Source organism: Eleutherodactylus coqui, chromosome 7 (assembly GCF_035609145.1).
Source record: "Eleutherodactylus coqui strain aEleCoq1 chromosome 7, aEleCoq1.hap1, whole genome shotgun sequence".
Classification (NCBI taxonomy): Eukaryota; Metazoa; Chordata; class Amphibia; order Anura; family Eleutherodactylidae; genus Eleutherodactylus; species Eleutherodactylus coqui.
This window is the reverse complement of record NC_089843.1, coordinates 86,904,753-86,929,403: the sequence shown is the minus strand read 5'-3', so window position 1 is coordinate 86,929,403 and position 24,651 is coordinate 86,904,753. Positions and strand designations below refer to the sequence as shown.

The following is a 24,651-nucleotide window of genomic DNA, read 5'->3' as shown; positions in this document are numbered from 1 at the left end:
TTTATATTGCTATAGTCTTAGACGGTGTGCAAGGCGCTCTCCTTGATACATGTTTCCTCCGATAAATGGATATGGATCCAAAACCTTTGTGTGTGGCAATCTAGGGAGGCAGCACCTGGTTAACCCCAGTTTTCACCCATGAACCCTCTAAGTGGGATACGGTCTTTACTGCATGGCCCCAAACCATTACTTGTCCAGATAGTCCCAGTAGTGTGGCTGCTAAAGGTTGCGAACAGGTAGGTATCCGAAAAACTAGCTTTTGTCATGGCTGGCAGTAGAAGTGCAGAAACGAGATCCAGGCAGAAGGGCAGGCAATAGACAATAACGAAGTCTGGTAAACAGAGTTAAGGTCAGGAAGCACAGAAGCCTAAATTGTCAGGAGCCACAACTAACAGGGACTTTGCCACAAAAGCTAATGAGACCAATTGCTTAGGTATTCACCCAGGGACTGAATTGGATGCAGAAAGGTTTAGAAAGTGCCCACCGGCCCTTTAAGAGAAGCGTTGGGAGTGCGTATGAGCCCTATGGGCAAAGACCTAAGGGTGAGCACAGGGTGGAGAGGACATAGCTCAGCTTGAGGAAGAAGAGAGACAGCGGCGACTAGCCACATCTCCAGATGTGGGTGAGCTGTGATGATAGTGCGCTGTGACACTCATGTGGAGGAGCAGGAAGGAGGATGAAGAAGCATGATGGCTCACTGTTAAGCACTGTTGCCTTGCAACACTGAGGTCCTAGTTTCAAATCTCACCAGGAACAACATCTGCAAGGAGTTTGTATGAATGTTTGTAGAAACCCACACAAACATTATGCAGATGTTGTCCTTCCATTAGATTTGAATCTAGGACCCCAGTGTTGCAAGGCAACAGTACTAACTACTGAGAGGAGGAGGAATTTTAGTGGGTTCAGCTGAGAAGAACCGCCCGAGGTTCAGGTTTATATGGAACTGAACTTTTAGCAAAGTATGACCTGAAACAGGGCTCGACTGTTTAGGTTCACTCAACACCACTGGAGAGTCAACAGCAAGGCAACCCCTAAAAATGAGATGTTTGGCCGGTAGTGGACACAGATAATTTCTCTCTCCTGATTGATTCTTCTCTAGTTTTGGTAGTGTCCCTGTCAGTATTGGTAGCATGAGGTTGTACCTGCAGTCCATTTAGGTAGCACAGGTAGTCCTGCTCCTCCCAGAAGGTATGCCTATAAGTCACAAGAAGGTTTGCGGCATCTCCCAGCACAGTCTCAAGGCATGGAGTAGGCACCAGGACAAAGCCAAGTCAGGCAGGACCACAGAAGGACATCAACCCAGCATCTGAACCAGTACCTGTTCCTGTGTGTGAGTAGGGCCAGAAAGAGCACTGCCAGAGCCCTACAAAAAGGTCTTCAGAGGGCTTCTGCGCTGCATGTTTCTGACTGAACTGTCAGGAACAGATGTCATGAGGTTGACAACATGAATGATAGCTCTCAGTTGTCACTTTATGCATACATTTCCAGGAGTAATAACAGGGGCATGGCACAGTGCGGAGTTCTAGGAAAGGTTGTTCCAGAATTATTATTGGTCAACCTATAGTACACTCGCTAGCAGCTCTGGATGTGACTAGTGCACAAGAAATTGTGGAACTCAAAATCAGTACAAGATGAGAAAACTCATCATTATATGCAGAATACACTGTATAATAATGCAGAAAAGCGGAGTTTCATTTTAAGAGTGTATATAATCTTGAGGGACAAAGGGGTAGGAGTAGACATCCACCTAGCATGCCACTGACCTGCGAATGAACACTGGCAGGCACCGACAATAAAGGGACCTTGTAGCTGCTCAAGAATCCTCCTCTCCCAGAAAGTGTCACTGCAAGGCAATGGTGTGGAGGAATCCCAAGGTTGGGCCGTAAAAAAACAAACAAACAAGCAAAAATAAAGTATATGGGAAAATGAAGTAGAGGATGAATGAGAGCTTCTTGATGGATGCTCAATGGATGGCTGCTCAATGACATAAAGGGCCACTAAGTCGATTGAGTAGAAAGTGGTTGATGTTTCCATTAGAACAATCTTAAAGCGTTCCTATTGTTATGAACAAGTAAATCCTAATGTTGTAGGAGTGCAGTAAGTAAAGTGGCCACCAGAGGGTAAAAGTGTTTTGTGATGTGTTGGGCTGGCTAATGAGCCTAATTAGGAGGCAACTAAGATGTCTCAATAAAAGAGAACATGTGCCTCTCAGGAATAGCTTCTGAGATTGCTGTTTCCCGAGTCCAGTCGGTTTTTGGAGAGGCTCTCTATGCTGTGAAGTGTAAGGCACGACAGAGAAAGGAAGCCCCCTGTGCTGACAGAAGACATATGGTAATTGGTTGCTGACCTGTAATGCTTGAAATCTGGTGCTACGTCTAAATATAATGAGGGTCTACATGAATGTGTAGTAAGAGGCCAGACGGTTAGGATTTATTTTGTGCACAGTGACATGCACAAACTAAACAGAGGCTGGACAAATATCTGTCTGGGATGATTTAGTGATCCTGAGCAGGGGGTTGGAGCCGATGACCCTGGAGGTATCTTCCAACTCTACCATTCTATATATGTGTTATACAGTGTGAACATTGCTGTATTGTGTATAGGAATAAAACTAGTGAAAGGCATATTTAAAAGGGAAATTATTTTATGGAACTGAGTTCCTGAAAGTGTTACTATCTGTCTTGTGTGAAAATACAGCCATCCTGACTTGAATAGTCCACCCGATGTCACACTGTGTATTAGCTGGCCGGCTCCCATGTTGTGTGTAACCTGCACATTTTGGGTCTTTTTCTTGCCTCTGTTGGTTTCCCTCTCCAATTACGAAGTGGGCCGGCTCTTCCTGGTGTGATGTCAGAGCTATGTTCTGTTATTTGAGCCAATTAGCTGTCACCGCCTTCTGCTTCTCCCTCTCCAGCTTGCTGTGTCACTTAAAGGGAACCTGTCAGCTTGAATTTGCAGACCCTTCTGCCAGCATGATGTTATAGAGCAGGAGGAGCTGAGCAGATGGATATATAGTTTTATGAGGAAAGATTCAGTATAACTTGTGGGTTACTCATTTTAATCTCTGCCCTTTCTGAGCTTAATGGTCCAGTGGGCGGAGCCATCAGTGACTGACAGCCTTGCCTGTATGTACAGTCATACACAGACAGCTGTCAATCACTAATAGGACCGCCCACTGGACCATTAAGCTCAGAAAGAGCAGAGATTAAAATGAGTAACCTACAAGTTATACTAAATCTTTCCCCATAAAACTATATATCAGTCTGCTCAGCTCCTCCTGCTCCATAACATCATGTCTGCACAATAGACTGCATCCTCCTCTTCCCTCTCTTCTTCCCTATCTCATACTTACTGGTTTATACTAGATGGATTTTTGGTGACTGAGGTTTCTGAAAATTTACACAGATGTGAGGATGATAAATTTTGCTCCAAAAAGTTTTATATATAAAGTTGTAATGATAGGAACGCTTTGAGAACAAGACATGTTTTGTGCACGTACGTAACGCACCCCCATGACTCTAGTCATACCGAATATCAAATTGAGTGTTTTTGCTTTGTACATGTTCCTTACACTTCTGACTGTTTTTTTTTATTGTTTTTAGGTTTAGTGGCCCTTTAAAAGTAAAAAAAAAATCAAGCTATGGTAACATTCGAAGATGTGGAGTGCAAAGCATAAAAAATTGTTTCTTGTTTCGTAGGAGACACGATAATATTTGTCCACCAAATGGCATTTTCAATGTCTAGTAACAAATCTATAGGCCTATAACAATTCCAGGTATAGAAGGGGGTTAACAGCACTTCCTTCCCTCTAAAATGAAGTAACGCAACAAGCAAGCGCAGCCATTTCTTGCATACAACACCCATACCATCACACAATACAGCAGAAGATCCTTGAGGACATTGGGCGATGACTAAATGATCTAACAAGTCTTCCAGTTACATAGTTCAGAAAATTCTAACATGGTGACCATCTTTGTGTTCTTGGCCAAAGACAACAAAAAAAACATATAAAACTTGAACACCCCATGCTGTACAATTGGATCAGATTGTCACAGGCCCGTTCACCGTACATCATTATGTGCGCATCAGGGGTGGGAAAAACAACTATTTGGATTATTATATAACATAATTAGCATTTAAAGGGAATTTCCACTTTTATACAAGTTCATGCTAATCAATTCTCATTAAGAAATCTTGGACCTTGTAAGGAGGCATAGTGATGACATTCAGCTGTAATGTCGGTCAGAGCTTGTTGCCTCCCTAGACACCAGCAGATCATCTGATCTATGGGAATGACTGATCGTTTGTCCCTATCACTGATCGGCTGCACTTCTCCCCATTTACAGAGGTAGATGTGCAGCCGTACCTATCCTGCTCACTTAACACAATTAGCTGAGGAAGGGACCCTTGCTCATTCGTCAGCTGACTATTTGCCATTTTACACGTCTGAGTGTCAGGTGAACGAATGTAGGTAGGAATGTTTGGGCCCCATAATTGGCCAATTTAAAAGAAACAATACACATACTGGGCACAATAAGGTCCATCTTTAGTTTTTCTCTGTAGTACAGTGGACCCAAACAATGTTCAGACAGAATGCAGCAAGATGAAGCCTGATCACTGCATAATCTGAGAGAACAAGGGGTTGACCCATTAGGACAACCCCTTCCATATACCCTGTTGGGAGGATTCAGCGTGACCCTTTATTACATCTGAATGGGCGCCATGTAATACCCCATTCCTCCTGTAGTGGCCACTGCAGGAGAAACGTGCAGCTGCCAAGCCCTTCACCCCAACAATCAGATGTTATTTAGAGGGGTTGTCCAGAATTAGAAAAATATGACTGCTTTTCTTCCAAAAACAGTACCACATCTGTCCATGGGTTGTGATCGTACTGCAGATTAGCTCCAAGTAGTTATTGAGCTGAGCTGGCTGAGGACAGGTGTGGTGCTGTTTGTAGAAGCAGCCATGTTTTTCTAATCCTGTAGTTAAGGTCGCATTCGATAATCAGACAAGACTTGGGTTGAGTTCGAGGAGACCATATAGGACTTCTCATGTTAAGCAAGACTTTCAAATCTATTGAAAAATTTCAGTGTTATGAACATAATCCTTATGGTTTTCTTTGGAAGAAGGTAATAAGGAGGAGGATGGAGCTCACAACGGAGAAGGTCTGAAGAGCAGCAAAGTCTCAGTTATGTTGGGACCTGCATCTCTATCTTCATCTTAAGCTACAGTTTTGTATTATGCTATTAAACACCACAGGTTTCCCCTTCATATATCTATCTACAAGTTTTCCGTTACCTCTCGCATTTCCTAGCGTTTGTGTGTCCAAGTCATCGTCAATGAACTCTTCTCCCTGGATGATATTTTGTGTGTCTTCGCTGTGATTCACAGGACTTGTCATCTCCTGTTCCTTCTCATTGTGCATCTGAGCGTAGACATTCCTTCCTGGCATTTTCCTGTATCACACATAAAAACAGTGTTGAAGAACTGGAACTACCAGCTTTCATGTATTCAACAGAACTGTATATTTAGGCTGTATACCCAATACTGAGCCTATTATAAGCAAATTAGACTGTTGCCAAAGCAATCCAAGGGGCCCACTGATAAATAATGACAGAAGATCCTTATGGACCTCCAGGTCTTCTTCTTTCTAAGTGTTCACATCATGAAGTGGTTCATATGGCCGGGGTGTTTCACATGGAACCATCGATGTGCAAAAGTTAAAGAGAAGCAAACATATTACTTAAAGAGAAAAACTGCTGGAAAATGAAATTAAAAACTAGCGATGAGCCAATTTTTCAAAAGTTTGGTTAAACAGGTTTGCCGAATTTCGGCAAAAAGTTTGTTTCGTGTTGAATTAGTTTGAACCAAACTCAAACTTCACAAATACTCTTAACACTGGAGGAAGAAGAAGAAGTAGAAGAAAGAAGAAGAAACACTATTTTAATAGGTTCGCCGAGACAAACCACCCGAGGTTCAACACAAAAGAGAGTTCAACTGTTTCGGTTCGCTCAACAATATTAAAAACCATTAAATCAATGAGCTATCAGTGTAATATAGAGACAAAGCCAGTCCATCAAGAGGATAGATATTCTTCGTTGCTGATCTCCGCTGTGACTGATAAGTGTAAGTTCACTTTAATACATCTATATGCTCGGGTATATGGATTGTCTACATTAAGCAACTGCTTTTACAAATCTCATGGAATGGTAGAGTTGGAAGGGACCTCCAGGGTCATCGGGTCCAACCCCCTGCTCAGTGCAGGATCACTAAATCATCCCAGATAGATGTCTGTCCAGCCTTTGTTTAATCTTTTTCCTTTTTGTGGGACTTCAGTTGTTCCTTTTATTATGCATGTACAGATCTAGCAAGGCTTAAATTGACTTGTAACGCATTACGAGAATGCTCTGTGTCACAGTTTATTTGCCCCTTAAATAGTTTTTTAATGTCTTTTGTTGTGCTAATATAAAATAGCAATAGCTTTTCAATGTCTTGAGAGGTAACTTTCTGCAACAAGTTCTCTTATTGCAATTGAAGGGGCTGTCTGGTTACTTTTTGAAAATTTAATTTTAGGTGCAGATGTGTGAAAATAACAAATCCAGCAGTATTTACTGGTCCTCAGCCCCAGTGATCCAGTGTTGCATCCCCCGCGGTTCTCCCGATCTCTGTTGACAGTGGAAGTTAGTTGACCACTGGCAGAGGCTGCAGAATCACTGTTCCAAACTCCTGGCATAATGGCGCCCAGGATGTGACCACTGATGCCAGAAGAATGGGCGGTGATACTGAGGCCTCTGATTGGCTGCAGGGGTCAGGTGACTTCTGCTATGAACAGAGACCGGGACTGCAACGCTGGATCGTTGGGGCAGAGAATGTGAAAGTACCGCTGTATTTGTTATTTTCACAGATCTGCACCTGACATTACAAAAGGTAACTGGACAAACTCTTTATGTTAAACGTCCCTATATCTGTAGCCTTCAAACATCTGCCATTCCTTCCAGGATGCCTTACATAGATGTAACTTGCCTTTTAAACTTATATAGGATGAACGCTCCAACCGCTACAAGGCAGATGGTGAATATAATCACTATGGCACAATACCCTCCTGTTCCTCCGATTGCCTGCGAGCCTGTGGGAGAAAACATAGAGCTTAGGTTAATAAACGCAGTCGTCTACTGGGCACCTACTTGGGGCAGAAGGCTTGGGTGGTGTTTGTTCACACTTCTTGTGTCCTCTCTATGTAGACATTAGACTTTGGACAGTCTAATAGGCTTGGGCTGATAAAAATGAATTAACGTATTATAAAAAATATCATTCCTGGAAATCATTAAAAAAAACTTTTCTGGTGGTTTTCAATCACCAAATCATCGAGTATTTCACCTTAATAATCACATTGCGCTGTTTCCTTCTATGAGAGATTAGAAACTGACGCAACTTATTCATTGTATCATGAAAAGTTCTCTAACTTTCTAACCTACTTGGAATATTAATTCCTCATTGTTTTTAACATCTCTGCTTGCAGCCCTTGAATGGGAACCACTCTTTACTTCCAGAGCGTAAAAATCTGTCCTGGTCATGTTCTGATCATACAGCTTCTTTACAAAAGCAACCTCTGAAATCTACACCCGCAACCAGCCATACATTTGTGTGTCCATCACATCACCAAAACCAAATTTCAGCCACAACAATGGAAGTTTCCATTCAATGACAGAAGCAGAGATTTTAAAAAGATTTGATCAATTGCTACATGGAGTACATTAGGAAATTGTAAAACTTTGCAGTATTGACCCAGAGGATGACAGACGACCTTTTTGAACTAGTGGCCAACTGTCCCGACTCACTATCTTGAGCAATCACACTTAGGCTGGATTCACACGACCGTATATCGGCTCGGTTTTCACACCGAGCCGATATACGTCCTCCTCATCTGCAGGGGAAGGGGAGGGAGGATGGAAGAGCCAGGAGCAGGAACTAAGCTCCCGCCCCCTCTCTGCCTCCTCTATGCCCCTCTGCACTATTTGCAATGAAAGGAGGCGGGATGGGGGTGGGGCTAAGTTTTGTGAATTAGCCCCGCCCTTGTCCCGCCTCTCCCCACTGCAAATAGGGCGGAGAGAAGGCAGAGAGGGGGCGGGAGCTCAGTTCCAGCTCCTGGCTCTTCCATCCTCCCCCCCTGCAGATGAGGACGACGTATATCGGCTCGGCGTGAAAACCGAGCCGATATACGTTCATGGGAATGCAGCCTTACTCAGTTGGAAAACAGATACGTTCGTCTACTTCAACCCAATGTCCTCTATAGCTAAGGGGCCTTTCACATGGGATGATTGTAGGGCGCTTGAGCGCCCAACGGTCGTCTCAGTAATAACTGCTCATGTGCTTTCACACAGGAGTAATGATCATTCAGTGATCGAAGGCACAGCGGGTCGGAGATTGTTCCGCCTGCCCACCTGTCCCCATTCCCATAGATGAACGACTCCGTGTCCACACGGGCCAATCGTCGGTTGATTTTTATTTCATTCAGAAACTAAACAACAAGCGAACTAGTTATAATTCTAATGATAATTATCACTCGTCGTTCAGTCTCTAGCTGCATTTAACCCTTTCCAATCCAATTTGTATCCTGGTTTTCCTAGGGGGCTTACTCTTTTTCTGCTGTTATATAATGGCGCTATCTGCTGGCTAAGGCTGGCAATATACAGTAAGAGAACCCAGACGGATATCGTCCAACATCAGAGCTGTACAGCCTTAAATCATAATGTCTTCAGAGGTCAGACAGTGGATTGGAAAGGGTTAAACTGAATGATTACCGTTCAGATTCTTGCAGTCCAGCAAGAGTCTGAATGAATCGCTCTTAGTATTAGGACTGACAGCCACGGCACGGAATGTAATCGGAACACAATACAGATTTATATGCCAAGCACGGTGTGTGGGGAACTTCATGAACCGTAATCGCTGCTGGAAGCTAAATAAACCCAAATGTGAAGCATACTTTTTGTTTAAAGGGACACGTAAAATAAAGGGTTACCTGAATCAGAATCACTTAATGTTACTAGAACCCAAAATCCACCTCTGAGGAAGAATGTGATATTATATGCATTCAAGGCCTGTTTTATCACCGATATCCTCTAAAAGAAGACACAAAGAAAAGAATGTCAATTCAGGGTTAAAATGGAATTTCTCGTAAAAAAAAAAAAATATCCAGATATCGCCAGTTAGCCCAATCTCAGAGTTCTTTTTTTGCTCTTACTACTTATTTGCATCATTAATCGCAGGCCGTTGCATATGACATACAGAAGGGAGTGAGTACTGTATATAACATGACAATAACACAGGAAATACTATAAATATGATTAAATAAGTGACACCGGTACAGCGAGAGAAAGGGTCCACCCGCGAGGGCTTACAGTCTATAGGGGGCAGTAGGCGAGGCTAGAAGCTGCTCATGTTGTGGAGGCAGCAGGACTACTGTAGCTTGTAGGCTTTTCTGAAGAGAAGGGTTTTCAAGTTCTTTTTGAAACTTTCTAAGATGGCGGAGGGTCTAATCATTTGGGGTAGGGAGTTCCAGAGTATGGGGGGGAATCTTGGAGATAATTATGTGAGCAGACAAGAGGAGGAGGACTAGTGAGGATCAGAGATTATGTCTGGGAAGGTATCGGAAGATGAGGTCAGAGATATATGGATGGGGCAGTTAAGAACGATTCTGGACATCCCCCTCCGACCCCTTTCCTCAGCAAGTTATTTACATCAACGTGATCCCCTTTTCCTGCATGCTTTTTCTCTATCATACCCACAAGGTTGGCAGTTTATGAAATACTGGCCCGGCAAGTGTACCACCAATGACCAGGCCTTGCTATAAGTCACTCAGATCTCCCAATTTTCCCATCGACTGTGGATTCAAATTGAAACTGATTCACAGAAAGCTAAAGGCCCATTTAGACACAACGATTATCGCTCAAAAGATGTCGCTCAAGCGACTTTTGAGCAATAATCGTTGTGTTATTTACAGCTGCCAGTGGAGGATGCAGAAGACAACAGCCGGGCGCTCCGTGTAGGGGATGCAGAAGACAAGCGGGGTGTCCTCGCTTGTCTTCTGCATCCAAATGTTTTCTACATGGAGCGCCCGACTGTTATGTAGCCAAGCGCTCGGAGCGGAGGATGCAAAGACAAGTGGGGTGTTCCCGCTTGCCTTCTGCATCCAGCTGTTCTCTGCACGAAGCGCTCGGCTGTATAACAGCCAGGTGCTCCATGCAGGGGATGCAGAAGAAAACCGGGGTGTGCCATCTTGTCTTCTGCATCCAGATGTTTTCTGCACGGAGCCTCCCGCTGTTATACAGCCGAGCGCTCCGTGCCGGGTATGAAGAACAGAGCTGGACCGCTCTGTTCTTCATACCCCGCCTGTCATCAGGGAGCGGGATACAGCTGAAACAATAGTATCAGCTGTATCTCGCTGTGAATCCCTGATAAGGCTCATCGTTGTCTTTCAGCACGCTGAAAGACAACGATGAGCGACGGCTTAACGAAAACGGCACGATGTCAGTGCAGTTACACACAACGAATATCGCTCAAAAGACGGCTTTTGAGCTAATTTTGAGCGATAATCGTGTATAAATGGGCCTTTACTCAGCTGATTTCATGCTGCACTCTGGGGTCACAGGTCTAAGCTCCATACATGGGTGTCTCTAATAAAGTGGTCATTCCTGTGTTTATAGCAGCAGTAATGAAAAACAAAGAAAATAACCATTTCAGATTATTATTTTGAAATGTGGACGTTGATTGATGATTGTATATAAATAATTAATTGGGATTTTTATAAATATTTATCAATCTTTAATTAAATTTAATGCCAGACAATGCAAATAAAAGGTTCTGTGTAATCACGAGGATCTGTAAAGCAAAACGTTAATTCATCTCCTTGCAGATAAGGAAATGATTACCTGGGACAATATCACAGCGGCTCTGAATTATTAACGCTTTTAACTAACCACATTATTTCAGCAACATCATTATACAATCAAAAAATAATTACGATAGGATCAGAAAAAACAAAGCTTCAAATATATTCATCCCATTATAACAACAAGCAGTCAATTAATCTTCTCCAACAAAAGATTTGTAACGAGTGTAGTGTACAAATGAGAAAACCACAGCTTGCATATATTAATCCCAGGGTAACGTGCCCAATATTAATGGCTCATGTCAGCATCCGGAAACTCTGCTGTATGCAGTTTAGGCTCACAAAGCAAAAGAAGTGAAACGAAGTATAAAAGAGTCCAAATAAAATAAAGTATTCCATTTTTTTCTCTACAGCTTCATAACTATTTCTTAATTATCCCAATACACCCAGAATGCAAAATGATGCAATTTTGCAATAGTTCTTAACTAAAAATGGCCTACCGTTTTTTTTCCCACAGCTCCTGTGCAGACTTATGTGTCTCCATGGTAACAGACTACAAAACTAATTCTGTGTAGTCTAAGGGTGCTTTTACATGGGACGATCTGTGTAAAAGCACCCTTAGACTACACAGAATTTGTTTTGCAGTCTGTTACCATGGAGAGTCATCCCAGCGATTATCGTTCCTGTGCTTTTACACAGGAAGGAGCATCACTGACTGAATGGAAGATAAAATAGGTCAGCACTTCCCAATAGAAATAGGTGCACGTTAAACCACGGCTGCAACATAGAATAGAAGCAGAAACCAAAAAGTGGCAATAGCCAGCCAAATAAATTTACTATTAGAGTTATTGCTATAATAAATACTCTAACCACATTAAATAATGCAAGGTTCTTGGTATATAATTTGATCAAATCATATTGGCCCATCTACCAACGTCCAGGTGACCAAGCTCTCAGATGGGTTCTAACGCGAATACCAGGTGGTTTAATCCCAACATGGGAATGATGGGTACCTATCTCTCAGAATGCTCCTCTCTTGGGACTAAGCCTACAAATAAAACCAGGGAAGGTAGGATACCATTTATAATCTCAAATAGGCGGGACAGAAGGTAAATAGGCACCTGGTTTTATTTGTAGGCTTAGTCTCAAGAAAGGAGCATTCTGAGAGGTAGGAACCCAACTTTCCCAGGTTAAGATTAAACCACCTGGTATTAGTATTAGGACCCATCTGATAGCTTGGTCACCTGGACGTTGGTAGATGGGCCAATATGATTTGATCAAATTATATACCAAGAACCTTGCATTATTTAATGTGGTTAGAGTATTGATTCTAGGTATGTATACCTCTGATAGTAACTGTATTGTGAGTGCTGTTGTCACTTTTTGGTTTCTGCTTCTATTGTATGTTGCAGCCATCGACTTACCTGGTGAAGAACCTGGTTAAAGCTACTTCCCACAAGGAGGCCTCTACAATCACACTACTACATGATGTAAAATAATCAAGACAAGACAGGGATGTGCAGGAATAAGATTGATTTGAAGTCCTTTCTATTGGTGTACGGACATATTATGAAGGCAGGTATATTACTACACTAACATAACCTCCAGTGTTATACCTCCTGCTTGCTTTATTGTGGACAATTCCATTTCCCGGACACAGATTGCTGTCTTTGCCTCCGTTGGCCTCTTCATGCATGACAAATACGAATACTCTGTTGAACAGTAATTTATTTCTGCTCGCCGGCCGTTTTCATCCATTTGGCACCAGGGAGAAGGGAAGCGGTGGCATTTATAGCCCAAGAAATATTCCTGCCCTAAAAGTGTACACATAATAATCTGCAATACTTTCCTGAGGTCTGTTGTTGTATCAGTCAGTGATGAGTGAACATTCCCAGGGATTGAGGACTGACTAATAGTAAGTGCTTCTATACCATACCTTGTCCATGGGAACACTTCTCTTCCTCTTTGGTTGACTTGTAGGTGGTAGTAGGTATAAGTCAGCCGTGGTCGGTAATCCAGGTTTCACCACCGTCACTAGAGTCTGCTCAGGGATATTCGTTTCCTGTAATTACATTAAACAAGTGGGTTACGTTTCCATTATATGCAGGAGGTAGAGACAAGATAGGGGAAGTATATTAAAGGTGTCTTTTTAATGTCATGTACAAGGAATTTGACGTGAACATTAACAGATTTGTGGCATAGCCTGGATGAACCGGAGGATCGGCTGCAAAGATGTAGAAGCTCCTGGGTTCCAATGCAAAATCTGTATCAAGGCCCACCTACCATGTGCTATTTATAATACTGTGTCTTCTTATGTGAAAAAAGAGCCTATCGACCCCATAAGGCTTCAGGGCCAGGTAGTGATGTGCTTCTACCTCTCCGCCCTTATAGCTACACCCCTGATTGGTTGAGCAGACAAGTTTTGACAACCACAGTGAAGTGGTTGACATGGTGTGGAGTAAAATAGGAGATACTACTGCTTTAATAAACTGATCATATCTATCATCTATATCAGAGCTTCTCAAACCAGGTTTCCCCGACATTTTTCGCAGCCTTAATTTTTTTTTTAATACTATTTATGATATGTTTACCATAAATATGTGCCGTGGTCTGATCCTACCCCCTCTAATAGTCCTCTGTAACCGGAGGCGGTGTCAGGGCTGCTGGAGGGCTCTCGGATAGGGGAGTTACCGGTGGGGCCCGAGCCATTGTAATTTCGGCTGCAGCTGTCTCCTGCAGGAGACTTTCCGGCTTGGCATTTCAATCTTGCCCCTTCCCCTGCCTGCTGAAATACTCCCTGTCAAAGGGGGGTTGTAGAGAGGGCGATAATGGTTTGCGGAAATCACAGGGTAACAGAGCCATATTGCGGTCAACAATTAATGGTAAAGAAAAGAACGCTTCCCCTCAGCTCCAGGGAGTCAGTAAGGTACAAGTCAAAAACAAACAGTTCTTCCAGTTCCTCGGTTCGAGGATTACGTGACCCACAGCAAACGGGAACAAAGTTTGTGTTATTGCTCAGGTTGAAGACTTTGGTAACTAAAAACCGCTTCAGAAGACAGTTCGTTGTACGGCAGTCTGGTATTTTGTATATTTCTTTAGAGCTCTCTTCAGAATTATCTTGTCGGCCGGCCGGCTGGCTACGGAGTCTGAGCTCGGATGGAGCACTTACAGTTCAGTCACAGACCATGTGTGGCAGGGGGAGACCCAGTCCAACATGCAGCTCTCTGAGTTTCCATTGATGCAGATGCCGATTCGGTAGTGCTTTGCACAACTTTCTTACTGCCGTGCCACCCGCGTGGTGTGGTGAAGCACAGGTTCGTGTCAGCGGCCTAGTGCAGTTACCGACTGGCATGACGAACGTTTCACTTCCTGTCCTGCTTTAGCAGGAACGAATGTTTAAGTAAAGACACTGTCATCAGAGCAATCCTCCCCACCGCCCCACATGACCGGGACCTGAAAATATAACTATAATAGCAACATTTAGCCACCAGAGGAGGCCATAAACCAATCATGTGTTCCTACATAAGAAAAACATTGCTTAGAACTTTAAAGGAAGCAATGACAATTAAGAAACTGTATCCCCATTACACCATTTCTAAGTATTTAGGGCAGCAGGAAAAGGAAGGCGCTAGGAGACAGTACATCAGTGAGACCATCAGAGGACTACTACAGCCCAGCCCGGCCATAAAAGGTTAGGTTGGGAAGCAGGCAGCACTCTATGCCACATGTACCACCCCAAGAGGGAGCACCAGCTCACCACTGTGTGCCTCCATCTCCTCCCTAGCCTTCCCATTGATGTCCTAAACAGAGAACAGGAGGAGGGATGACCACGGAAGCCGAGGTGAAGCTACCCTTAGATAGGGAAGGGAAAAGGGAGGGACGGAGTCCTGTTTAAAGGGAATATATCACCTATATGTTTTTCCAATGATTAAAACTAGATAGTAGAAGATTTTCTAATATTATATTTAGATTGTGGATTTTTTTATTCTATTGTCTGTACATGACTATGAATGGCCATATTGTGAACTCTACCAGTTTTGAATGCATCTTGCAGATGTATGATGTGGGTGCCATTGGTGACACGGTAGATGTGAAGTCGGTAGGCCAGTTCTTACCAGATACTTCTCTTATCAATTCCACTGTAATAGATATGTGATGTTTTAAGGTGGTCTAGTGTCACCAACAGCGCCCACCATCGAACATCTGTAAGGTGCAATACAAACTGGAAGAGTTCTTTTATCTTTTCATGCTATTCTAGCTGTTGTATGTTAATTATTCATATATGAAGAAATCAGCTTTACTTTTGCACCATTCATTTTGAATCACCCTGTACATGGAAAAAGCTTCTACATCCTCTACATCTGTGGCCAACGGTTTTAAATGGGAGAAAAGTGAAAATGACATTGAGAGCAATAAAAATACTGTCCAGGTGTATAAGGACCATAAATTGACTTTAAATCAGACATCTGTCTAAGCAAACCTGAAACTCTGGGTAATGCCAAGTGTAGAGTGAAATGATGTACTGTTTCCAGGATTCCTCCTGCTGCCCTGAGATCTGAGCCTTGGACTGAATCACGCAGTGAATGTCTTTTGACAATAATAGAACACGACCTGTAACTTGCATTTTGGAGACGAGAATTGCACATTTTTAATCAAATTTTGAGATAAACATTAGTCCAGCCAGTTTAGTGGAGCGGATCTGCCAAGGCAGGAAAATCTGCATATCAATCATGTCATTGTGTTTCTTTTCTGGGGCACAAAACCAAATAATAAAGTCTCACATAATGATACTTCCTCATCATCTGTCAATATGCACTCCAGTTCCCGACAGCCTGGCCGGCGTGGACACACAGCAGGAAACGTCTGATATTAGGTTTCTGATGAATATTGCTTCATCCTATAGTGGCATTTGATTATTTTATAATGTGAAATTACAATAAGGCTTTGTGCAAAACCTGTGCGCACACAGATGACTCCATGTGCCGCCATATGGTGCCTCAGTGAGGCGTTGTAGTCTCATCTAGAAGCAATGCCTTAGTTTTATAGTCACAGCAAAGAGGCATCTAAACATCTAAAATTACAACACAATGTACTACGACACTTTGGGTCTCACTTTGAAGATAATTAGGGCACAGTACATGTTATGAGACAAGAACTTTGCAGTCAGGCAATGATAAAATACTTGCTGCCTTCAGCCACCACTAGGGGGAGCTTACTGTATACAGCTCCCAGTAAACCCAATGATAATTTATATGCAGTAAGCTCTTTAGCTCCTTCTAGTGTTTGCAAACAGCCAAAATCGTATTATTTAGTGCTATGGCTATACAGCAGATTTCAGATCCACAGTGTTTGCTACACTTGCATCTAGTCTAGGGAATCCTTAGCAAGTTTTTTTTTTTTAGAGATTTTCTGGGCTATTTTTATTGATGACCTATCCTCAAGATAGAACATCAACAGTTGATTGCCTGCCTGAGGTCGTACCTATGTAGAAGTGGTATATGTCAGGGTTGCTGTTCCATTTTTACTGCATGTCACAGTGTTGGTGTCGTCGAACCATGTGATGTGCTTCCTGGCACATGCACAGTGGCATTCAGCACTGAGCGCCAAGGGAGAAACATCTCCGCTCTATTGTAGAGCCAATAGGCTGGCTGAGTTGTCGATTGTCTCAGCCTATCAAGAGCTCACTAAGAGTATTTATTCTGGCTCTTCTCTGGTGAAGATGCTGGTAATACATTTGTATACTGGTCCTAGTGGTTACATGTGTTTTGCTTTTGTCCTTGCGAAGGTTTTGTTTTAGTGCCTTCATTTTTTGGACTTTGGATTCCACCATTTGCTTCTCTCTCTCTCTGGTATGGACGTTTGTTGCTCTCAAACTCTTTCCTTGACTTATTTATTTGTCTATTCTGTCCTGCTCTATCCTCATATATTTCCTCTCCACCAGGAATGTATAGGGAATCAACTTAACTTACAGTTGTGTGGTCACCCTTTTCAGGGCGGGTGCTCCGGTATATTGGCAGGTCAGATCCTGGGGTTTACCTAGGAATGTCAGTTGTCTTGTCTTAGACGAGCAACCCAGAGACCTTCTGTCTTATATACATCATTCAGTTTATCCCTGCCCCCGTTTCTGAATCTGTTGGTTGGTTTCTTGGAAAGGACTTGGACAAATGTGAAATATTACTCCAGAAACCTACTATATTACCTCCAGAAATATAAATTTGGACAAATGTGAAATATTACCTCCAGAAAAATACTCGTTTAGTGTGATAGTATAAGCAGTGGGAGTAACAATACCGGGATATAGAACTGGAAAGGGTTATTGTGATCACACGAGTGTCTTCAGTCTCTGTAATATATATTTTCTCTCTGACCTGATTATCCAGCCAGATTTCCCAGTACAGTTACAGACAGCTGAGTGAATCGTGGAAGCTTCCTTTCTATTAAAACATGCCAGAAATAGATTTATTTCAGATATACGAATGCACAGGGCCAGATCTGCTCAACAAGAAAACTGGAAATGGGGCCCAGTGGTCTGGAACAGTATTGACACTTTGTCATCATTTTCTAAGATAGTATCTGTAGCCCTGTGTTACCTTTGCAAGGAGTTGAGTTACTATTTGTCCAATGTCTTCTCTCCACTCTGGGATATTGGGATTATACATGTCCAGGTGTTTGCTGAATTTAAGTGGAAGGACCTGGAATTCATCTGGAAGACATTGCATACATAAGAGCGATCAGTTACTTTACACGAAGAGACAGAAGAAAGCATTCAGGTTGGAAAGATAACCGAGTCAGAAGTTGGACAGAGATAGAACACATTCATCTCGTATGAATCTTCACATGGTCTTACTTTTAGGACTAAGTTTTGTGGCACACACACCAAGTGTTCACTCGATGGGTTTCATTCTGCAATCCTCACTTACAAAATGAGCAGTCACGATTTTCACTGGACCGTCCCTCTAGCTGGAGTGTAAGAGAAGTAGAGTTTATGCTGAACTATATTAAAAGGGGTGTTTCTGGAACATTTGGGGGCAAATTGTAGGTGGAATCATGAGGTATGTGCTTAAAGTGACCCTCCGGTTTCAGGATAAAATTCTGGAGGGGAAGGGAGGTCTATTACCTGCAGTTGCTCTCTGCCGTCCCTCTGATCCTCCAGTTCTGGGTCCTGTTTTCAGTCATCCAAGATGGCTGATGCAATCTTCAGACTACCTAATCCCCATACAGCATTGGCAATGTTAGGATTACCAATACACTGTACCTGCATTTTCAGTGGGCAGAATTGCCCATGTGATCAGCACTGACCAATCAGAGAGCAGTGCAAAGTGTGTGTTAGATAATTACAACATTGCTGCAATAATCTTGCTGAAAGCAAAGCCTGAAACCATAGAATCAGAGGGGCAACAAAGAACAACTGCAGGTTCTTCTCCTGTCCCAGGACAGAATTTTGTCTTAAAATCAGAGAGTCACTTTAAATAGCCCATTCTTTGGGAATCAAAAGGGGATGGAACAGCGCCACTCTTGTCCTTAAACTGGTATTGCATTCACACAAATGGGACTGAGCTGTAGGACTAGACACCGCTAATAGAGAATAGTGGTGCTAGTTCTGGAAAAAAATAAGCAAATATAAACTCCTATATTTAATGGCATAAATAGTATAACTAATGCTCAGTGATATATTTCATATCTGACACTTGTGCAATATTGGATGTCCAGTGGCAAGAATACAAGAAGGTTCAGTGAAGAAGAATGTCTCACCTTCAGAAACCAACATATACAAAGTTACGCAAATATATGAATACAAATCAGTAATAGGACAAACTGACAATGTGAGCATTAAGACCATGTCTAGAGGCCCCGTACAGAGCTACAGCTTGGCTTCATATTTTAGCGCTGTAGTGGAAATCCACATAAGCAGTAGAGTAGAAATATAGTAACATACTATGCAAGGCTGTAAAAAGACAAACGTCCACCCAGTTCAGCCTGTTTCCATCCCCCCTTGTTGACCCATAAGAAGACAAAAAAAACCAATGAGTCAGAAGCCGATTTACCCCATTCAGATAGAACTTGAAAAGGTAGAACTTGTTTAAGCCACCATCCTCAGGACTGGATTTGGAAATTGGATTACAAAGTTTTGTGTCTTGACATCTATTTGACGTTGAACCATTATGCTTCTGCATCAAGTATGCAATGCATAGCGTATGGACAGGGTATCATACGCAGCCCATGGAAGTATATGGGTATTATGCTGCGTGGTACGCAGAGCAGCAGAGCATGCTGCAATTTATTTCGCTTGTGTATCAATACGCAGTGTCCACACGCAGGTGTGCATGAATCAATGAAAGTCCATTGACTTTCATTGGCTCCATTCCCCACGTATTACCCGCGAGATATATGCGTGCGTAATATGCGGTGACCCATGTGAACGAGCCCTAATTCACATCCTGTCTCTCTGGACTCTCCTTTACCATGCCAGGGAGCAGAGACCAGCCCTTCACCATCACCCCCATCTTTCACTATACTGTAGCCATTTAGGGAGTCCTTCACTTACTAAAGGCCACCGTGAAGATAACACCATCAGTCCAAACTATCACCACCATGCTGGCTAACTACACATACAGATGTGTCATTTGCCAACCAAATGTTCGATGCAAAATATGCATGTGCTATATGTAGAGATGAGCGAGCATACTCGTCCGAGCTTGATACTCGTTCGAGTATTAGGGTGTTCGAGATGCTCGTTACTTCTCCTGGCGTTCTGCGGTACTGCTGCAGGCTGTCGCTCCCTCCTGGTTCCCGGCAGAGCATTGATTTCTCTACGAAGGGCTTTAGATCCCCGCCTCCAGAAACACACGTGCCTTCAGCCAATCACAGCCAATGACAATGATGTCATTGAATGGCTGTGATTGGCTGTGTTTCTGGAGGTGGGGATTTCAAGCCCTGCGTCCAGAAAGCAATGCTCTGCCGTGGACCAGGAGGGAGCGACAGCCTGCAGGAGCGGCGCAGAACATCAGAAGAAGTGAGTAATGATTTTTATTTTTTGCTCCACTGTATTGCCGGAGTATAAGGTGACAGTTGGGGGGTCGTCTTATACGCCCCGTCGCCTTATACGCCGGTATATATTTTTAGTGTAACACATTTCTGGATGAATTGCAGGGAAGGGGTTATATATTTAACCCCTTCCCGACAATTCATCCTGCGATCGCCGGCAGCCCATTGCTTTCAGTGGAACCTGCTGTATTGCTGGCTCCATTGAATTCAATGGGCAAACATCGTTCTTCTCTGCCACAGCTGTTACAGCTATGGCAGAGGAGAACAATCTTTACGCTGACAGTGCGGGGGGGGGGGGGGCACTCTTGCCGCTATTGTGGCTTAATAGTGGGACCTGTGAACTTGAGATGCAGCCCAACATGTAGCCCCTCGCCTGCCCTATCCGTTGCTGTGTCGTTCCCATCACTTTGTTGAATTGCCCAGATTTTCACAAACGAAAACCTTAGCGAGCATCGGCGATATACAAAAATGCTCTGTCGCCCATTGACTTCAATGGGGTTCGTTACTCGAAACGAACCCTCGAGCATTGCGAAAATTTCGTCCCGAGTAAAGAGCACCCGAGCATTTTGGTGCTCGCTCATCTCTAGCTATATGTATGGGCTTGTGCTTATACCCCGAAGCCAATCTGAACATGCAGAGCTGCAGCTTGAAGCTCACATTACAGGATAACAATAGCCAATACAAATACACCGCAGTCATTTATTATAGCTGTGCCCCACTGGAGAGGTGCTCAAAAACTAATCACACAAAGTGCACTAAGTCAGACGATACTAGCAGCAGTCCATATGCATTGATCAGTCTTATTGAGTGGTAGCCTCTACCTGTTTATTATGAGCATAGAGTCACAAAATGAAACAAAAATAACAGTTTCTCACCAAACACTCGGACAACCTTTGAGTCTTGCAGCATGGAATTCCAGTATAAGACTTGCACCGTCACCCTGAACTCTCCACCCTCAGCAAATCTGGTCAAAAGATAGTTGTCCAAAGTCAGGAAAGGCTAAAAAATAACACAAAAGTGTTATTAAATAAAGAGAGAAAGGAAAAAAAAACATTGACCCCCCTCCATGTTGGCAATTTGATCTAACAATACAGAAGTTCTATTCCTTTTCTTTTAATTCCAACTTTCCTTTCCAAGACGGGGATTTTACTGTTCACTGAACAAGAAGTAAAGCGCTTGCCGTAATGACCTTCAGGATCAATCTGTCTTACAATGGTCGACTACAACCCAGATCTGAGCTTGTACCTGCGTGTTATTTCCAATCCACCAGTAGTAGACTGACAGGTTTGCATTGCTTGGCAGCGTAACAGCTGACAAATTCACTTCTTGGTTTTTGCCAGCGACTGGCACCACTTCAAGATGTAAAGCCTGGAGAGGAGCTGAAAAACAAATCACATCTTTTATTCCAGTTTACCCTGGGAGCATTAGACAATATCGGCTACATAAGTCACCAGTCACAGTTGTATTAAACATACGAGGTATTTTTGGACACATCTGTGAAGGGCACACATGGGCAGCCTGGTTAATCCAGGTGATGGAACCAGGAGTATGGCTACAGGCTGAGCAAAGGTTGCAGTAGTACCCAACAGGGGTGCCTAGTAGGGCATGATAGTACCTCTTCCACATAGGAGGACCCCGGTACTGTAATTGGCATACTTGTATGGTAGGTAGTGTGAGCCATTGTACATGTTTTTTATCTGTACCCACATTACACGTCTGGATAGAGCTATAGGATCCTATATGCTCTCCAGTTATACAACAAATAGACAAACAGTGAGAAATGGCACATTTGTGTACTACTGGTTCAAGTCTGCCCTCTAGCTGCAGTTATACCATCATGGCCAACTCTACGGGACAGCTAGAGGAACTCCCAGGTTTGCTATGATGGTCTTCCTGTCTTTTTTGATAATGCTGTAAATCAAGCTAGGATTTGTGGCAATTTTACAGACATTTAGAGGCAACAGTCACATTGAAGCCCTAACATAAGTGTGTTCCAGAGTTCCTATTAAATGTAAGTAGCCAATAAAAGACACAATGTAAGGTTAAAGATACAATAATGTAGGCATAAGCACACAATGCTTCTTGGCATAAAAATGATGTCATCAGTCTACAATGCTTGTCATGTCGTATATTGATGTATATATAGTTAGGACAGCTAAAAAGACGCAGTATATCCATTGAGTTCAACTAGGAGGAAGAAGATGAATGAAGGAGAACATGGGTGAAGGTGGGGACTTAGGATTTATTTTCTCTCTCTTGAACCAGAGGTATAAAACTTTTTTCCCCTTAAGTAAACATTTAAGGTGCCCACGAGTCACAGCAGGGATGATTCTGCCCTTTCCGTTGCCTGAAGGAGAACAAGTCATTATGTCTTTCTTCCTCAGAATGGAGTGCCAGATGTAGTGCCCATTTTTAGGAGTAGCTCTGTTTTTGTGATAAACCATTCCAAACTCTATTCAAGCCATAAACTTACGACTGAGCTTTCTAAAAACTTTTGATATGTTATGGAGACATGTCAATAGTTGTGATCACTGGGGTCCAGCTGATGACTTCACCGATCGCTAGAACGAACCAGCTGGAACACTTATCTGAAAACTGTCACTACATGCTAGCTGAAGATGAGCTCAATAGAAAGTCTATGGGCCCATTTTCAGCTAGTGGGCAGTGACATTCAAATAAACACTTCAGCCGGCTCATTCTAACCATTGGTGGCGGTCTCACCAAACAGACCCCCAATTACGTTAAAAGTTTTTAGGAAAGCACAGTTACACTTTAAGGCTGGGGTCACACGGGGTGTATTCCCGCCGGAAATCCCGCGGTTTGGCCGCAACAAAAAACGCAAGATTTCCGCCGGGAGAACCGCCGCGGAAAAACCCGCAGCGGCTTTGAAGCGGCCCGACCGCTCGCTCTTCCGCTGCGGCCGGCGCTCCCATAGAGGAGAGCGCGGCTGCAGCGGAAATAAAAGATAAATAGACATGCTGCATCTTCTGAAGCCTTCTGCATCTTCAGGTTCCAGCCTGACTTACCGCAGCGGATTGGCCGTCCCGTGTGGACGAGATTTCTGAGAAATCTCATCCACATGGCTGGCTAATCCCGAGATTAGCGGCTGCAGGTAGATTTGCCGCGGCGAAATTCCGCGCGGAATTTCTGCGGCAAATCCGCCCTGTGTGAACCCAGCCTAAATGATAAAATTAGATCGGTCTGCAGCCACCACTGGAAATGTGTGTGTGTGGGGGGGGGGGGGGAGTGGCGGAGGGGTTAGGAGCTTACTGCATTTGTGTTATTATTGATTTCAATGGGAGGTGCATGTATGCAGTAAGCTCCCCCTAGAGGTGGCTACAGGTGAACAAAATGTTATTAGTTAAATCTATGCCTTTTGTAAGGAAAGTAAAAGCTTTGGCACCCCAAATCTGCAAATCATCTATTATTAATATAATCAGTAAGAAATTTTGGATCTGTTTAGTGTAAAAACAACAAAATGCTGATCAAAGGTGGAGACTTACTTTATAGTAATAGTGAATTAAAGGAAGAGGGTAAAGATAATAACTATTTGAATTGAGCGATATCTTTTTTTATTCTCCTTATCGCTTGATTTTATTTGACTTTGAAAAAAATCCTCTCTTCTATCCACGAATTCTACCATGCCGGCCGGCCTTCCCTTTGAACCACCACACTCATTAATATTGTAAGATTCTGCAGATTCCGGCCTTCAGTTTCATTTTACTCAAACAGCTCAAGATCCAGAGAAATGCAAGATTAAGAGCATCCAGTGATCTCATCCTGAAGCTGAAATCTGTTATTGTGCCTCACAAACCGTTTCCATATGGTTTGTAGAACTTTCTGCGGATAGACTCCGTAGGCTGTATGCAGAGCTGTCATGCTGCTAGAGATAATCATTCATTTTTAATTGTTGAGGAAGTATTCTCTATGAATACCAAATATAAAGGAATTGTCTACTTTGGACAATCCAGGTTGCAGATTCACCTGAAACAAGAGAATTGTGAGGGGAAGGGACATCTTGCTGATCGATCTGTGATGAAACTTAAGTTCCTATTTTAAATACAGCACCCCTAGAGGAAAAATAAAGTATTACAGGGTGCCCACTGAAACCATTATATGTTTATGAATAACATAGTTAAAGAAATTGTCTAGTTTGGACATTCCAGATTGCTGATTCATTGAGTCAGGAAGATTGTGGGGAGAAGGGAAGACTTCCTGATAGGTCCCAGGTAAAATTTAAAGGGGTTGTCTGAGTTAAGGAAAACCCTTATGAATGCATTAAAATAACAAATTAGCAGTTAACTCTCCCTGGTCATCCTCAGCTGCCGGTCTCCCCGTTATGTCACTTGGCAGGCTGAGCTCTTCTACAAACAAGCTGTAGCAGCCAATGACAGCACTCAGCATTCTAGGCTGTCATTGGCTGCTACAGCAGGTTTACAGGACATCACAGCTGCCTGTAAACAGACAGTGGAGACCGGGAGCTGGTGCTGGGGGAAAAATGGGAAGAGGTAACTGCTGATTTGTTATTTTAATGCATGGGGGATCCATTGACAGGGATTTCCCTTAACTTGAACAACCCCTTTAAGCGCTCATTTTAAATACAGTACCCCTAGAGGAATAATAAAGTATTACAGGATGTCTACTGAAATCAGTAGGTGTCTATTACATTGATTGCATGATGGCAAGGTAGTAAAAAAGTGATCCATATAATCTCAACA

The 24,651-nt window shown here is 43.1% G+C and overlaps 1 protein-coding gene across 1 annotated transcript in view; it reads right to left on the bottom strand.

Annotated features, from left to right (window-relative positions):
* SORCS2 (sortilin related VPS10 domain containing receptor 2) overlaps nucleotides 1-24,651 on the bottom strand; it is an 816,984-nt gene that overhangs the window by 3,935 nt on the left and 788,398 nt on the right. Inside the window, exons 20-26 of the mRNA XM_066573326.1 lie at nucleotides 21,179-21,312; nucleotides 20,809-20,932; nucleotides 17,479-17,591; nucleotides 12,825-12,950; nucleotides 9,020-9,119; nucleotides 7,024-7,126; nucleotides 5,299-5,456 (exon numbers count right to left, since the gene is read on the bottom strand). Coding sequence (XP_066429423.1) covers nucleotides 5,299-5,456; nucleotides 7,024-7,126; nucleotides 9,020-9,119; nucleotides 12,825-12,950; nucleotides 17,479-17,591; nucleotides 20,809-20,932; nucleotides 21,179-21,312 — 858 coding nt within the window. The remainder of the gene's footprint in view (nucleotides 1-5,298; nucleotides 5,457-7,023; nucleotides 7,127-9,019; nucleotides 9,120-12,824; nucleotides 12,951-17,478; nucleotides 17,592-20,808; nucleotides 20,933-21,178; nucleotides 21,313-24,651) is intronic.